The sequence below is a fragment of the Oryctolagus cuniculus genome, chromosome 1 (genome assembly GCF_051225735.1).
Source record: "Oryctolagus cuniculus isolate XC-2025 breed Fujian yellow rabbit chromosome 1, ASM5122573v1, whole genome shotgun sequence".
NCBI classification, from domain to species: Eukaryota; Metazoa; Chordata; class Mammalia; order Lagomorpha; family Leporidae; genus Oryctolagus; species Oryctolagus cuniculus.
In genome coordinates, this window is record NC_142867.1 from 61,945,849 (window position 1) to 61,964,671 (window position 18,823).

The window sequence follows — 18,823 nt, forward strand, 5'->3', positions numbered from 1 at the left end:
ACCGGTTTATTTAAAAGATTTGTTAAGGGACTTAAAGGGAGACTTAGACCCCAATACAATAGTACTGGGGGACTTCAATACTCCACTCTCAGAAATAAACAGATCAACAGGACGGAAGATCAACAAAGAGACAGTAGGTTTAAATGACACTATAGCCCAAATGGAGCTAACAGATATCTACAGAACTTTCAATCCTACAGCTAAAGATTTTACATTCTTCTCAGCAGTACATGGAACCTTCTCTAGGACTGACCACATACTAGGCCATAAAGCAAGTCTCAGCAAATTCAAAAGAATTAGAATCATACCATGCAGCTTCTCAGACCATAAAGTAGTGAAGCTGGAAATTAGCCACTCAGGAATCCCTAGAGCATACGCAAACACATGGAGATTGAACAACATGCTCCTGAATGAACAATGGGTCATAGAAGAAATTAAAAGAGAAATCAAAAACTTTCTGGAAGTAAATGAGGATAACAGCACAACATACCAAAACTTATGGGATGCAGCAAAAGCAGTATTAAGAGGAAAGTTTATATCAATAGGTGCCTACATCAAGAAATTGGAAAGGCACCAAATAGATGAGCTTTCAATTCATCTCAAGGATCTAGAAAATCTGCAGCAAACCAGACCCAAATCTAGTAGGAGAAGAGAAATAATTAAAATCAGAAAAGAAATCAACAGGATTGAATCCAAAAAAAATTACAAAAAATCAGCCAAACGAGGAGCTGGTTTTTTGAAAAAATAAACAAAATTGACACCCCATTGGCCCAACTAACTAAAAAAAAAGAAGAGAAAAGACCCAAATCAATAAAATCAGAGATGAAAAAGGAAATGTAACAACAGACACCACAGAAATAAAAAGAATCATCAGAAATTACTACAAGGACTTGTATGCTTCTGTAAAGTGAAAGCATTTGAGATTGCTGTCAGAGGAAATAATTTTTTTAAATATTTTATTTAGTTATTTGACAAGTAGATTTACAGACAGTGAGAGGAAGAGATAGATAGGTCTTCCTTCCGTTCATTCACTCCCCAGATACCCGCAACGGCTGGAGCTGGGCCGATCCAAAGCCAGGAGCCAGGTGCTTCTTCCCAGTCTCCTGTGTGGGTACAGGGGCCCAAGTACTTGGGCCATCTTCTACTGCTTTCCCAGGCCATAGCAGAGAGCTGGATTGGAAGAGGAGCAGCCGGGACTGGAACCAGTGCCCATATGGGATGCAGGCATCCCAAGCGGAGGATTAACCTACTGCGCTATGGAGTTGACCCCAGGAAATAATGTTTTAGAAGATAAATCAAGAAAAGGTAGCTTCTCTAACAATAGTTGCTATTTTGTAGAATAAAAGAAATAATGTGGCAATAATTTGGATCATTCTTCATGAAGTCTACATGCCTCTTATCATAACGTGTGGTTTTAATACATCTGACTCATTCTTTTGCTGCTTAACTATCTGATTTCCCTTGGTTGATGCAGTCTTAGCAGACATATTGAAAATAAAGACCTCTGATCTGTCATGTGAAGGATATGCCCCTGCTGCCTATAACTTTTCATGCTGGACTCTGAAATGAAACACATGGATGCCAGGACCGAACTCAAAGTCAATCTGAGCTGCATCCTAAAACAGAACTGGCCGCGGTATATCACTGCAATTACCTGTTATTCTAACCTCTGTGTCGTATAGTATTTGATTAAGCAGGGATATTTAAGAAAATCTAGGTAAATACTTCTTTTTACTATTCATCCAGTTATAAAATATAATAAGGTGAGGATACAAAGAATGTTCTCAGAACAGTTTCAAGAAAATAGAAAATGTTTCTAAGTGGCAATTCTGTAAAACTTTACACATGACAGAAACTATAAATCTTTTCTACATTAATTTACTTTTTTGTTTATATGTTATTCTTGGTTGTATATATTTAGTCTCATATATTATTTCAAGCTTCATATAACTAGAAAACATAGGTATTAATATATCATTCAACACAAGTTCAAGCATATTTATAGGCTAAATTCCTAGATATAGAATTTCCAGGTGAAAGAAATTTTCATTTGTAAATCTGATTGATCAAGTTGTGTTTCCATTGAAGTGTACCAGGTCACTTTCTATTTTTTGTAACACTATTTTTGATTTATGTTTTAATTTTAACAATATTTAAGCATTTGCCACGTTTCATTCATATGAAAATATTAGATGCAGACACATAACTTTATCTTTTTCTGCAAAATGGATATTAATATTAAAACTGTGAGATTAATGGCAATGATCACAGAGTGAGGAGAGTAGGGTTTATGGTCCAAAAGACAGGTCAGAGTGTTCGCAGTGCAACTTCTGGTAGGATGTGGAAGTTAAAGGAAATCAGACTGAAAAAAGGCAGCCGCTGACTTGATCTGAACAAAATGTTTCTTCCAAATAGCTTCAAGAATTGTACGCCTCATGTGGCTAGGTATATAGTTTAAAACTTCAGAAGAAAGCCAACAAAAATGCCTATACTGATTTCCCTAAACTCTTGTAGTTATATTTCATTTCATGGTTTATCAACAGTTTCTGCTTACTAAGATTCTGTGGACCATTTTATACAGCTTAACTATTATGTCTTCTATGAAATCTTCCCTGACCAACCCAGCGTAACATGATCTCTCACTACTATAAACCCATCACCCTAAATATATGACTTTCATTACTTTTCCATAAATTACTTCTGGAAGAGCTGAAAGTTTTTAAAAATTTTCAATACACGGTGCTGGCACTGTGGCTTAGTGGTTAAAGCCACCGCCTGCAGTGTTGGCATCCCATATGGGCACTGATTCGAGTCCTAGCTGTCCCACTTCCAATCCAGCTCTTTGCTATAGCTTGGGAAAGTGGTAGAAGATGGCCCAAGTTCTTGGGCCTCTGCATGCACGTGGGAGACCCAGAGGAAACTCCTAGCTCCTGGCTTCAGATCGGCGCAGCTCTGTCCATTATGGCCAACTGGGGAGTGAACCAGCGGATTGAAGACCTCTCTCTCTCTCTCTCTCTGCCTCTCCTTCTCTCTCTGTGAAACTCTGCATTCTAAATAAATAAATAAGTAAATCTTTGAAAACAAATTTTACAATACAGTTGTTTTTCAAGAAAAATACTTATGAAAATGGAATTTTATTTTTATATTCTAAAATGCAGTGTCTGGCAACTTAGTAGATATTAGCAGTATTCAGATTCTACTCATTTTCATGTCTCTAAATTCTGTACAGAAATTGATACTAATTGTAACATCTACAGAAATCTGAGATCAAGTCTAAAATATTGATCAGCATACTGCATATATGTAGATATATGAAAATTGTTAGAATTTACCAAAATAGTTGATTTTATAACCCATTATACTAATCATGATGTCATACATTTCTATTCAAATATCCAGAAATTTAATCTTATTTCTAAAAAGTTGAGGCTATACATGTGACTTTATGTTTCTTAGCATTTGGAATACATTTGCAATGAGCAAAATTAAAATATATGTAATAAACATTGAGAAATACTGTTAATTATACCACATTAGAGGGTCTCTAGTAGGATTACTAGCCAATTTTCTCAATACTATCATGTGGATATAAGCAATAGCAATATCCTTATCAAAAGATAAAAGATGAATATTTAAATAATAATCTTGCTTCAAGCCATACTGTTCATTGTTTATAGACTTAGAAATCTAAAGCTGCTTTTCTTTCTTGACAGCTATTTGTGTTTTACCTAAATGGAAGGGCAATAGCTTTGAGTTTTGTCCTCTACAGCTGTAACTTTTCAAAATTTGAAAGATAGTGGGAAACATAAGCTATAGGAAGATATTCAACCTTTTCAAGAGCTATTTGGACAAAGGATCAATCTATGGCTTCACAGATTTACAACATAACATTTAGCTTCAGGATAAATTATGTATTTTTCCCCAAACTTTGTGTGACATCATGGTGGGTTGCCATGATATCTAACCAAATGTCCTTATTTAATTTGCACTTACTGTGAGATATTATATTGAACACCCACTCCATCACTTATACAAGCATCAAATATATTAAATTGAAATTAAAATGAAACTTTGTTGAAGAAGTTCCTTTTGGTCATGCAAATTTTACTGTTACTTTTTGCTCATAATATTAGTTTTTGACTTATAAATATGACCTTTAAACTTCATCTTCATTTTATTTTAAGAAGTATATGAATCCACTGGGGCTGGTGCTCTGGCATAGCAGGTAAAGCCACTGCCTCCAGTGCCGGTATCCCATGTGGGTGCTAGTTCAGGTCCCGGCTACTCCACTTCTGATCCAGCTCTCTGCTATGGCCTGGGAAAGCAGTAGAGGATGGCCCAAGTCCTAGGACCTGTGCACCAGAGTGGGAGACCCGGAAGACTCTCTTGGCTCCTGTCTTCCGATCAACGCAGCTCCGGCTGCTGCGGCCAATTGGGGAGTGAACCAGAGGATGGAAGACCTCCCTCTCTCTGCCTCTCCTTCTCTGTGTAACTCTGACTTTCAAATAAACAAATAAATCTTTAAAAAACAAACAAACAAAAAGAAATATACGAATTCTGTTGGGCTGCGGTAGGACTCCAGGAGATGGGTCTCTGGTGTGCAGGCCATTGCGGGCTGCTCCAATGCTGGGGGCGTGGTGCCCCCATCCTTGGTGACCTTGAGGACTCTCAGAAGCTCAGGGGTCATGGCTCAGAGGCTGCAGACCCAGCCCTCCTCAGGTGTCGTCATGATCAATGGTTCTCCTTCGGCTTTGCAGAGAGTGGTGGTGAGGAACGGCTTTGGTGACAAACTTCGGTGCTGACGATTTCATGGAGTTTTGTTGAACTTGCAAACGAAACATTTGGATAGTGGATTAATGAGAACGCCGAAATTCTTTGGAAAGTTTCAAATTAGAGGATATGTACTTTTCACCCTAGGCCAGCAGCTCTGCTCACATAAATGCAGATAAATGAAGACCCCATTTGGAATGACACCTGGCCAGCAGTCCAGAGCTGATGCAGGCCATGCTGGAGTGTTTGCAAACAATGATGAAGCTGGACATCACAAAAAAAAAAAAAACAAAACAAAACAAAACAAAAACCACTGGAACAGTGTAGGGCCCAGCATCCCTGTTTCCCAGATCTCTGGTGGAACATTGTAGGATATAGGATGCAGGGTTCAGCATTGGTGGAAAGAGGGGAATGGCCCTGTCATCCAGTAGAGAGGAACCAGGTACCTGTGAATCCTTCTTTGTGTCTTATAAAATACAATGGATTTGACTATTTTTATGGACTAGAAGATGAGAGAGTTTCTGCACTTTTCCTCCTGATAGAGTTGCAACATCTCGAACCAGTGTTGCACACTGCAGACACACTGATTGGGAAACATTAAAGCATATGTTTGAGACTGAGGAGGACTCTAAAGATACGTGGAGGGGATGGTCGGAGCATGAACACCTGTTATGAACACATTCTTTTATGAGAAAGACCCTGTCCTGTACCTGTACCAGCTCCTCAATGATTACAAAGAAGAAAACCTTCACACCATGCCTGATTCTAATGGTTCACCTCCAGCAAGAAACAGGAGAAGTTGTGGGCAGCCTGGCAAGCAAACAAGTAGAATATGCCAAAGAAGATGGCTCAAAAAGGACTGACGTAGTCATTCATCAAGTAGAAGCCAAACCATCCATCTATTTCATCAAGTTTAATGATAATTTCCAAATTTATATCTATGATTCGGTGAAAACATCTTAGATGTCATCATGAACTTTGCCAAATTTGTGGAAATATTAAATGTATAATTTGTAGGAAAAAAGAAATATGCATTTTTTTGCTATGGGCTTTATAGGAGCTAAATAGATGAGAGGATACTGGATTACAATGATTTTCCCAATATTTTTGTCTTTGAACTGTATTTGTCTTTAAGTTGTAGGACATGAGAACAAAAAAGATAGTTAATGATTGGAAACAAGGAAAAATTTGAGGATGAAAGACAGTGTCAGAACCTGAAAACAAATCTGAGTTTTTAAAAAGTACATTATTACACACTGATAACTTATACCAATCCTATCACACCGACTGGACACAGTGTAAACTTTCTTTCTAAAGATAAGACACCGTGTGTTTATTTCTTGGAGGGATGGTGTTGGTAGTCCTGTGTAGTACTGAGCTGAGGGATCGCATGCTGGACAGAGGTTAAAATCAATTTTAAAAGTTAAATTATTAAAGTGAAAATCTGCTCTGTATTTTATGTGCTTTGTTTTTAAATATTAAATTTGGAATGTACTTAAAATAAGACATAACATCCAAGTGAAAGAAAATACTGGAAAGTTTTATTGGGTGTGCTCTTGGTGAGAAAGCCACAGAGAAATCATGATGGTCATCTTCTTATCTACAAGAAAGAATAGCACCTCCCCAGGAGGAAAGGGAACACTTTCTTCTAATAACCATTTTCATATATTCATTGTGTTATCCACCCCTCATTAATTCCGACCAGGATGTTCCCCTGAAGACTCCAGTCCACGAATCTTAACTAGAGAGATAATTAATCTTAATATATGAACCATGAAGATTGCTGTTCTGGTCCATTTATTCACCGAAAGAAAATCTTCTAAGTCCTTTTTGTACCATAAGATGTGAATATACTGTCACAGAATTAGTTCCTAGCCTCCTGAGCAGTCCTCCCTGCATCTGTTTGACCATTATTTGTGTGTGTGCATCATTTGTTTCCCCAAGCACTTGGGAAGAGTCATCAATAAATTGTTTCTGCCTGCCTCCACCCTACCCTTGGAGTCATGATGGTGTTAGGTATTTATAAGACAACACAAACTATGTAGAAGAGCACCCAGAAAATTCTTGCTAAGTTAGCTGACTTTGAAAATGATTTTTGTTCTTGAAATTGTCTGAGATTCATCTACTTTTGCAAAGCATCAAGTCCCAAAGAATGGGTAGACATTGCATTACATAAATAAAGAAGCTTTTGCAGAGAAATAAGTTACCCACACACATGTTTGCATGGGTTGCAACAATGTTTGCACCAAAATAAACATCTTTCAGTTCTATCTCCCATAGACTTTTGAAGTATTTTTGTAGTTAGATGGTTGTCTAAAAACATTAAACACACACACAGAGAAAGAATCAGGATTGAGCATAATTTTAAATCCCAGTGTTTGAAATCTGTACAAATAAGCCCCTCTTATATACAAGATTCTCATTCTTTAACACAAGTATTGTTTACAGATACTTTCACTCCATGCTTCTCCAGAAAGAGAAGCAAATGACATTGAGAGGGCACATGGTGCCTACAGGTTGTTATGAAAAGTAAAGTTACTAAAATTAAATATATATATATATATATACATTTTTAAAAACTCAGAGAAACTACGTGCATTTCGATTTGTAATTGAGATATTTATCAAGATCTTTCTTATTTTTCATTTTAATGTAATCTGTTTTCAGAGAAACTCAAGGTAATAACAAGAGCTAACTGTTCCCAGCTGGTATAGTACCCTATTTTCAAATACAGAGATACAGTGTCACTTGATTTCCATAACTGAAAATTGAAAGGATTTCCAATGGTGTGACTCTTCCCTACTAAATGAAATCCTGCATTCTGGAGACTAAACAACACCACTGTGTTGAATAAAATGGAGATTTCAGTAAGAAAGCCTTCTCCAAAGTTGTCAGTCTAGGATCTGCAGGATCCCCCTTTGAAAAAAAAATTACTTCTTTGAGAGAGAGAGAGTGACTGAGACAGAGACAGAGACAAAAAGATGGAGAAGGTCCCTTCTCCTGATTTACTCTTCAAGTGCCTGAAAAGCCAGTGTGACCAAAATCAGGCATTGGCAACTCAGTCTGGATCTCCCACTTGGGTGATAGGGACCCAACTACTTGAACCACCATCAGCTGCCTTCCAGAATCTGAATTAGCAGGAAGCTGAAATCAGAAGCCAGAAGGAGGAGTTGGCCCCAGGAACTGTGATGTGGGTCTCTGGGGTTGCCAAACAGCCACCCCCTGTAGGATCTTTGGATATGGAGATTATTTTTTAAAAACAATCACTGGATGGGGCCAGCATTGTGGTAGAGCAGGTTAAGCCACCACTGGCAAAGCTGGAATCCTGTATGCTTACCAGATCCAGTCCCAGCGCCTTCACTTCTGATCCAGCTCCCTGCTAATGTACCTAGGAAAATAATGAACGGTGGTCCAAATGCTTGGGTACTTGAACCAAGGTGGGAGACCCAGATGAGGCTCCTGGTTCCTGGCTTCAGCCCGGCCTCGACCTGGCCATTGCAGACATTTGGGAAGTGAAACAGCAGATGGAAGACCAACCTCTCTCTGAATCTCTCCCTCTACCTCTTCCTCTCTATAACTCTGACATTCAAATAAATAAATAAATGAATATTTTCAAAAAGTCACCTGGAGTAGTGTCCAAATTTACTTCTGTAGTTATATCCATACCCTAAGATCTAAAGAAACAACATTCTACTTGGAGGTGAAAGCATGGACCACACGTTCACGAATCTGCCTGGTTCTCACACCATAGATAATAGGGTTGAGGGCAGGTGGAACGACCACATAGAGATTGGCAACAAGAATATGGACATAACGAGGGATATTTTTGCCAAATCGGTGAGTGAGGAAGGAAAAGAGGGAGGGTGTATAGAAAACGCACATAACCCCAACATGTGAGCCACATGTGCTCAGTGCCTTCTGCCGAGCATCTTGAGAAGGGAGGCGGAAAACAGCACGGAGAATATAGCCATAGGAGATTCCAACCAGCACCACATCCAAAATAAGGAAAGAAGCTACAAAAAGCCCATAAATGGCATTGATGCGAATGCTTGCACAAGCCAACTTGGCAATGCCCATGTGCTCACAGTAGGAGTGGGCAATTATTCTAGCTTCACAGAAAGGCAGACGATGGGTTAGGTACATAATGGGCAACATGAGCAGGACTGGGCGCATTATAATACATACTCCAATGCCTGTCAAAACTCGGGAGGTCAGAATGGCTGTATAGCGGAGGGGTGCACAGATAGCCACATAGCGGTCAAAGGCCATTGCCAGTAGGACTGCAGACTCCATTCCAGTGAAAGTGTGTATCAGAAACATCTGGGCCACACAGGCTCCAAAACCAATCTCATGTGCATCAAACCAGAAGATACCCAACATACGAGGCACTGAGGATGTGGAGAGGGCTAGATCTATAGCTGATAAGATGGTCAGAAAGTAGAACATTGGATCCCGCAGAGCATGGTCAGACCAGATGACCAGTAGAATGGTAGCATTACCCAGCAGAGCCATCAAGTAAACAGAACAAAAGGGCAGGGAAATCCAGCCATGGGAAGCCTCAAGTCCCGGGATGCCTGTGAGATAGAAGGTGTCTGGGTGGAAAGTGGTCATGTTGGTGTGGATCATCTTGTCATTGATGAGAAGTTGACGTCTAAAAGAGAAATCAAGATTTATAAATGCTCAACCCAACATTAATCTTATCTGCATTTTTCTTACAAAAAAAAAAAGAAAGCTTAAAGTTGAATCCAAGTCAGATAGACACACACTGAGCAGTCTCCTAGTTGGGGGAGAAACTGGCTTTGTGATGGGTCTGTCACTGAGGTTTTGGACAATATCATAGTAATTTGTTCAAATGCCATGCAAAATTTAGAAAGAATAAAAATAATCATGCGTACATTGAGATCTCAGTCTTCCTTGAAGACAAGGCATATTTAACTTGAATACATCAACTTATAAACTCAGAGACAGACACCAACTCTGGCACAAAGAACATAACAATATAATCAAATAGATGTACCTAGACATGTAGAAAGAGAAAATCAAGCAGTTTTTCTTAAGCTAGTGTGCTTAATATCAATATTTTCAAAATACATATTTGGCTTATCAGCCCATTAATGAAGTTGTACTTCATTAATTCATCCTTTCCATGTTGACTTTACACCACCACAGATGCTCTATATTATATCTGAGAAAGATGACAAATACTGTAGCTGGAAATCACTGCAGGAAAGAAATGCCTCTCTTTGCCACTAGGATTCTGATGGAAATTAAACAAATAAAGAACAAGTTTTCTACTGGCTGCCAAATTCCTAGTAATTTGGATTTTCTCCCTTCCTTCCTTCCTTCCTTCCTTCCTTCCTTCCTTCCTTCCTTCCTTCCTTCCTTCCTTCCTTCCTTCCTCTTTCTTCCTCTCTCTCTCACTATAGGCAAAAGGAGGTAAAGTGAGAAGTGAGAAGGAAATGAGGGAAGAAAAGACAAAAATAAAAGAAAGAAATGAAAGTGAAAGGAATTAAGGGAATCTAAGTGAGTAAAGAGAAAATTAAGAGGGAAAATTACAAATTTGAGGAGGTACAAGTTGCTTTTAGAAGGTAGAGATACCCCAGCCAGTAAAGTTTACAAGATTACATGGAATGTCCGTATCCAGTCTGCTTAGTTCTCTATCTCCTCTTCTTACTCATAAATTTATAAAGATGCACTTAATTCTGGTTTCTGATAACACTGTTTAGCATAATAATGGAAGACTATGCTGTAATATTCAATTGTCAGTGACAGTGGATATTATCTTTCATATCATAACCTTAAATTCCTTCTGTGGAAAGTGGTCCAGCTTAACTAGTAAAGACTTATTTCAGTCAGGACATCTTTCTACAGTAAAAGGAGAACATCAGCTTACTAAGTATGGCTATAGTCTATTCCTTAGCTGTTAGACAGGGGTCTCTGATCACCATCCATCTCCATCTTGCATTTATGGGAAGCTCACCTCTAGCAGGAAGAGTGCCAGAGAGCTTTCATATGTTACTAAAGGAAGAGTTTTATACTAGCAGTGTTTAAGGCTCTGGAGACTTCTCTGAAATCAGTCAGCTCAAATCCCTTCTAGGAAACAGGCCTAACACCTCAGGGTCTCATGGGAAACATCCAGTTTTCTGCACCAGGAATAGAGGGACTGATGTAGAGGCAGAAGTCTCCCCATTCACCTGCCTCTAGATACACATGTTGTTAATAGGACATTAGCACTATAGAAATAATACTAAAATACAGTCACACGAGGTGGACAGAATCTCTTCTTGGATAAATGTCACATTCTGATTTTATTAGATAGTACAGTAAAGCACATTTGGAGTGTTAATTACCAATACTTGTTGCTACACTACATTTCTTAGTAGTCACCAATAGTTTACTAAGATAGCATGGTTATCAAAGGCGATAAAAGAGATCAAAAATGGTTTTCATGTGTTCTCATCTTACTGGCATTAAATATAAGTTAATAAATACTAATATGAAAAGACATAAAAGTAACAGAACATGCTGTGTATTTATAGATGTGAAATACAGGAAAACCAAAGAAAGGAAAAGAAAGGTATTGTATCCAAAATGTACAAAGAAACAAATAAGGGTGTGTTTCAATGTAATGAATAAAAATGGAGGTAAAATTGTAGCACTTAATTATGAAAACAGTCTCTCTATCTCTCTCTCTCTCACACACACACACACACAGGAAGAAGGGAGGGAACTAGGGAATAACTTAAATCCTCATCTATATAATAAAAAATCACTACATCCAGTTTGAAATGAGTGAATAACTAGATTTTTAAATGATAAATCACAAAGTGATGTAAAATTAAATGCCAGCATACACATCTGGACCATTTCAAAATGGCTGTTTCCTGGGGTATTAAATTATTTGGGCTTAGGGAAGGCATGATATTTTCCATTAAAATTCATGTGGTAATGCTATTACTAAATTTTAAAAACTCAAAGCTTTCTGAGACATATAAGCAATATACATTCCTAGAATACATGAAGATATGAAGCAAATGTAATTTGGGCTTCTGTCTGTTTGTGTTACATGAAACACTTTATATTTCAAATATCCAATTGACAGGCAGAACAGAATCATATGTCATCATTTTAGATTATCTTGCATTTCCTGTTGTCTAAACTCACTTGCAATGCTAACATTTTTAGAGATGCACATTAACCAATTCCTCCCCAACATTAGTCCTCTCAGGTTACAGATTCTCATCTGAATGACCTCTTTTCTGTGTCTTTCCCCTCTTCCTGTGCCAATCACATGCAGATATACATTTTCTGTACTACTTTGAAGTTTTAAAATATAACTGCAGCTCAGTTAAAATGTTTCAAAGAATCACAAATTCTATGCTCTTCTATGATGCTACGCTGCCCAGCAATCATTGGTATTGCTATTGTGTCATGCTAGGAAAAAAGAGAGAATTTGGAAAAACTGTTTGTGGGGCCGGCACTGTGGCATAGTGGGTTAACATCCTCTCCTGAAGCACCAGCATCCCATATGGGCACCGGTTCTTAGTTCCGGTTGCTCCAGTTCAGATCCAGCTCTCTGTTATGGCCTGGGAAAGCAGTAGAAAATGGCCCAAGTTCTTGGAGCCCTGCACCCACGTGGAAGACCTGGAAGAAGCTCCTGGCTCCTGATTTCAGATCCGCTCAGCTCTGGCCATTGCGGCCAACTGGGGAATGAACCAATGGATGGAAGACCTCTCTCTCTCTCTCTGTTTCTCCTCTCTCTGTGTAACTCTGACTTTCAAATAAATAAATAAATCTTAAAAAAAAAAGAAAGAAAAACTGTTTGTGACCCACTGTTCATATAGACACAGGTGTATCAACACTGATATATAGTCATCTTCCCGAACTTAAGAAGAATGGGAACATGATCTCCTTTTCGCTTAAAACCTTCAGCAAAATAAAACCCTAAACGTACCCCATCACAAGGCCTGGACTAAAAGACAAGATACAGAATTTTTTTCTCCTCATCTTCCCAATCTGTAGCTTGGTACAATTGAGAAGCATCAGATATGTAAGGAATGCTTATCTTTTGGAGAAATGTTAGCATATTCTCTTATGCTAGGATTCTAAAACCAAGATTTTGTATTTTGTTTTCTGTTTTTTTTTTTTTTTTCCTAATTGTATCATTCCACTTAGGTACAAAATACAGAAGAATCTAACTGAATGAGAAGAGTTAAATGATACAAAATTAAAATTTTCTCATTTGAGTTTTCACTCTTTAAAGCCAGTGATAAATTTAAAGGTACACAGAAGATCCTTAAATGTGTAGTATATCCATCTTTTGAATAGAAAAAAATAAAACAGTGGCAAATAAAAATACCAATAACTTGTGCTTAACTAAATATAAGAATACTACTAACCAGTTTCCATAAAGAAAAAGAATAGTTGAGCCATTTATTAGGGTAGAGTATGCCCATTACATATTATCAACTAAAGTACGTGTATTCATAACATTTAAGTTGTATAATGAATTTCATGTAATTTATTTATAGAAATGACAAATAATACAATATGAATAATAAGAATGAAAGCTTAAGATGCCACTTTTTAAAAATATTTTTATTTTATTTATTTGAAAGACAGAGTCACAAACAGAAGTAGAGACCGAGGGAGAGAGAGGTCTTGCATCTGTTCGTTCACTCCCCAAATGACTGCAATATTGGAGCTAAGCCGATCCAAATCCAGGAGCCAGGAGCTTCTTCCACTTTGCCCACATAGGTGCAGGGACCTAAGGACCTTGATCATCCTCCTCTGCCTGGGCACTCACAATGTCCTTCTTTTATCAATAAGGATTGCATCAGCTATTCGTATAGTGCATACACATGCTTGTATAGCTCCAAGATTTCTTTGAAACATGTTCATCAAGACATATTAGCTGCGTGTCCTTGTGGGAGCCAATGTTTCCATAAGGTCATTTATTATCCTTTATTAGTTTCTGAGGCCACACCCTGTGTTCGGGAGGATTTGTCCTCACTGAGAGTGCTTTGGCAGAAACTTTGTTCCCCACAGAAGTAGAGCAGCTGGGACTTGAACATGCAGCTCTGTGAGATGCCAGCTTCCCAGACGGTGGCTTAACTCACTGTGCCATAATGCCAGCCCTATTATGTTTTACACTGAGTAAAAAGAAACATATATATATATATATATATTCAGTATTCTTTTAAAAATTATTTATTTGACAGGCAGTGGAGGTAAGGAGAGAGAGAGGGAGAGGGAGGAGGAGGGAGAGAAAGAGAGAGAGAGAGAGACAGAGAGATAGAGATAGAGAGAGAGACTGGAAGACACCACCGATCACTCCAAATACTTGCAAAGCACAGGAGCTAGGCTGGGTCTCGGTCTTGAGCCAAGAGCTAGAAATGCATTCCAAGTTTCCCACACAGGTGGTCATAACCCAATTACTTCAACCACTGCCACCTATGGTCTACATTACAGGAAAATGGAGTCAGGACTGAAAGTTATATATCAAACCCAGGTATCACAATGTGGGATGTGAGAATATTAAATTACGTCTTAAATGCAGAGCTAGGCATTTAAATGTGGTAAGCATTTTATTAAATACATTTATCAATATAAATATAGAGGAAATATTTTAGTGATTAGGGAGTTTTATAAATATATTCTTTGACAAACAAGTTAAAGTCATTCCCTCGATAAAGAATATTCTCTTCAACAATGATGTTGGGAAAACTGGATCTCCTTATGCAGCAGTGTGCACAAGACCCCTACCTTTCACCCTATACAAATATCAGTTTATAATTGATCAAGGATCTAAACCTAAGACCTGAACTGATCAGATCATTAGAAGGAAACATAGGGGAGGGAAACATAGGGAAGACACTGTAAGACACTGGCATAGGCAAAGATATTTTGAATATGATCTAAAAAGCACAGGCAATAAAGGCAATTAAAGACAAGTAGGATTATATGAAGCTAACAAGCTTCGGCCAGCAAAGGCAACACTCAACAAAAGTGATGAGGCAATAAACAGAATGGGAGAAAACATTTGCAAACTATGCATCTGATAAAGGAATAATATCCAGAATATATATATAAGGAGCTCAAGAAAACAACAATGAAACAAACAACCAAATTAAGAAATGCACAAAGGACATAAAAATGTATTTTTAAAGAATGAAATAACAATGACCAATCAACACATGAAAAAATGTTCAGGATCACTAGTGATTAGGGAAATATAAATAAATATATTTTATATATGCAATTTTTATTATGCAATGAGTTTTGCCTTATCCCAGTTAGAATGGCTATCATACAAAATTTTTTTAAAAATAACAAATGTTGGCCGTCGCCGCGGCTCACTAGGCTAATCCTCCGCCTTGCGGCGTTGGCACACCGGTTCTAGTCCCGGGTTCTAGTCCCGGCTGGGGCGCCAGATTCTGTCCTGGTTGCCCCTCTTCCAGGCCAGCTCTCTGCTGTGGCCAGGGAGTGCAGTGGAGGATGGCCCAAGTGCTTGGGCCCTGCACCCCATGGGAGACCAGGATAAGTACCTGGCTCCTGCCATCGGATCAGCGCGGCCACGGCAGCCATTGGAGGATGAACCAACGGCAAAGGAAGACCTTTCTCTCTGTCTCTCTCTCACTGTCCACTCTGCCTGTCAAAAAAAATAAATAAATAAAAAAATAACAAATGTTGGCAAGGTTGTGGAGAAAAAGGTACACTAATACTTTGTAGGTTAAAATTTAAACTACTACAACTGTTATGAAATATAGTACAGAGATTTCTCATAAATCTGAAAATAGATCTACCATATGACCCAGCCATTCCACTCCTTGGAATTTACCCAAAAAAATGAAATCAGCATTTGAAAGAGTTATCTCTACTCCCATGCTTATTGCAGATCAATTCATGACAGCTAAGACATTGAATCAACCCAGATGTCTATCAAAGACTGAATAAAGAAAATATTATATACATATGCATTTATATAAGTTCTACACTTTATATATTTACATATTATATAAAACACACACATATATACTCAGCCTTAAAAAATGAAATCCTTTTTCAGCATATTAGATACAACCAGAGACCATTAGACTTAGAGAAATAAGCAAGACATAAAAGGACAAATATCATGTTTTCTCTGATTTGTGGTACCTGATATACAGAATACAAAAGAAAAATAACAGTGTATAGAGGTGAAATTGACATGCTATGATTTGATTATTGCTTATAACCCTAATCTGTAGTCCTGTAGAACCATGGTCTTTCCATATTTTACTTGTTGAACACCATATTTAGTGGGAAATTAAGCCTGTGATTTTAAAGTAAATTGAAGGTATGCTACTGCAAAAATTAACAGAAAAAAAAAGAAAATAAAGAGAAGGTAGGGAAGAGGGAGGGGGGGAAAGAATTATTATGTTCTTTGAATTGTATCTATGAAATACCTGAGATCTGTTCTCTTCATATTAATAAAAATTGATAAATAAAAGTTTAAAATGTAAAAAAGGCAATCACATTATATTCTCACAATTTCAGCGAATTATGTATATTATATGCATTAAACATGTGTAAATTTTTTATATATTTATTAAGTGCTAATTGTACTTTATTTGATTACAACTTCAATGCATTTTATATGAAGGTGATATAAATATAAAATCACGTGTAAATATCCCTAATAGTAACAACCATGCCTGAGATGAGAATAAAATCAATACAATGCAAATAATGACAATAATATTAGTAATGTTTAAAAATTATTTTGTATTTACTTTAAATAACATGCAATGAACCATACTAATTAGAAGCATTATATCATTAGGTCTTTTATGCTTAATCTATGAAATATAAAATAAGACTTTTTATAAAATAAAAAAATGAAGATCATTGAAAAATATATTAAATACAGATCCAGTGTTGAACCCAAGTTTTGTACAACTGTTAAAATCATCATTCATGGAAAAGGCAAGACAAAGAGAAAAAAAAAAACACAAAATGAATCCCAAAACAAGTTAGAAATCAACAGAAGGAAAAACAATGAATATCTCTAGGATGTATAATGTTTTAACCAGAATTTGGCTCATGAAAATCTAAATATACTCATGACAAATGCTAGACAAACATTTGAAATGAACCTTTTATGGTCCCCAACATTTTCTCACTTCCTTCCCATGTACAATAACAGCACTTAATCCATGGCACCATTTTGGATGTTTAAAGCATTTATGGTGAAATCCTGGATATCACAATATAATTCTTAAGATGGTGAAAATGACCAATATCTTAGGAAACTGGGAGGGTGAATAAAGGTGAGATAGTGGTGACAGTGGCAGGGGAGGAACTGCAGAGCAAGAAGAGAGAAACAGATACAGGAAACTTGGACATAAACAGCAAGAGAGAAATGTGAAGCTACTCATGTGAACGTTACTGAATATATAGTGTTAGGAAAACATGGCTGGGTGTCTAAATACCACTTTAAATCTACTGGGATTAGTATTCAAAAATCATATGCAAAAACTGATGTCGTGGGCTGTGAGTTACCATATGAATTGGACACCAAGACCTAAGTTTTCACTTTTGAATACAGGAAGAAGACAAAATAAGTAAATATTTCTGACAAACTTGTCTAAACTAACATAATGTGATGAAAGTTTTAGTTCAAAAAATTCACTCAGCATGTAAACAATACTATACCTTTCCAATTCTTATTTTTGGAATAGTATTTTCTTTACACTATCATTAATCTGCTTGGTCCTAACTCCATATATGACAGGATTCAGCATCGGTGGCACTACAACATAAAGATTAGCTAAAAGTATATGGATATAGCGGGGAACATTTCGGCCAAAGCGATGTGTCATAAAGGAGAAGAGGGCTGGTGTATAGAAGGCAAGGATTACACAAACATGAGAACCACATGTGCTGAGGGACTTGAGTCGCGCTTCCTGGGAAGGAAGACGAAAAACAGCACGGAGGATCTGAACATAAGAAAGGGCAATGGCTACAATATCAAACACCAAGATTGAAATAGCACCTAACCCATAGATGACATTGATCTTTATACTGGCACAAGACAGACGAGCAAGTCCCATGTGCTCACAGTAGGTGTGGGGAATGACGTGATTCCCACAGAATGGTAATCGCAGTATCAGAAACACGAATGGAATGACAGAAATAAATGACCTCACTAATACTCCAAGACCAATCACAGAAACAACCTTATTGGTGAGGACAGTGCTGTATCGGAGGGGGTTGCAGATGGCCACATAGCGATCATAAGCCATGGCCAAGAGGACTGCTGACTCCATGCCAGTGAAGTTGTGGATGAAAAACATCTGTGTGAGACAAGCTTCAAAGATAATCTCCCTGAGACTAAACCAGAAGATTCCAAGCATCTTAGGGATGGTAGCTGTTGAGAGTCCCAAGTCAATGGTTGCCAACATGGCTAGGAAGTAGAACATGGGCTGGTGTAGGCTGTTCTCAGTCTTTATTACCAAGAGAATGGTGAAGTTGCCTATGAGTGCAATCATGTACACAGCACAAAAGGGAAAGCCAATGCAGATGTGAAGAGCTTCTAGTCCTGGGATCCCCAGCAACAAGAAGGAGGAAGGGTGAAACTCAGTGTCATTGGGAAGCAACATCCTGTATGGTATTACATAAGTCCATGGTTCTTACAGATAAATGTCTGCCAGTCTTCAGGGCACCAAGAAAACTCTGTGGAACTAAAAACTTAAAGGAACAAAATGAAATTACACAATTTTGTACATTCCATTCTTCAGTTGGTTCACTATTAGAAACAAACTTCATGAGGAGCATTATGAAGAGATCAACTTTGAACTTCAGCAGGTGAAAGAGTCATCTGGACCCCTATGTTCACTGCAGTTCAGTTCACAATAGCTAAGATATGGAATCAACCCAGATGTCCATCAACTGATGACTGGAAGAAGAAATTATGGTATATATACACAATAGACTACTACTCAGCTGTAATAAAAAATGAAATCCTATCTTTTGTAACAAAATTGTTGCAACTGGAAACCTTTATACTTAG

General features: G+C 37.7%; 2 protein-coding genes and 1 pseudogene across 2 annotated transcripts; 1 reads left to right on the top strand and 2 right to left on the bottom strand.

Moving 5' to 3' along the window:
- The first annotated feature begins 4,949 nt into the window (after positions 1–4,949).
- Positions 4,950–5,733, top strand: LOC100349891 (spindlin-1 pseudogene; annotated as a pseudogene).
- Positions 5,734–8,460: 2,727 nt separating this feature from the next.
- LOC100349633 (olfactory receptor 52J3-like) lies at positions 8,461–9,396 on the bottom strand. Its single transcript, XM_008267899.3, has one exon. It carries the CDS (start codon positions 9,394–9,396, stop codon positions 8,461–8,463), a length of 936 nt encoding a protein of 311 aa, XP_008266121.3.
- An 8,081-nt stretch (positions 9,397–17,477) lies between these two features.
- OLFR594 (olfactory receptor 594) lies at positions 17,478–18,413 on the bottom strand. Its single transcript, NM_001171442.1, is given in 1 exon segment — positions 17,478–18,413. A coding segment is annotated over 1 exon segment (936 nt).
- Between the last annotated feature and the right edge of the window lie 410 nt (positions 18,414–18,823).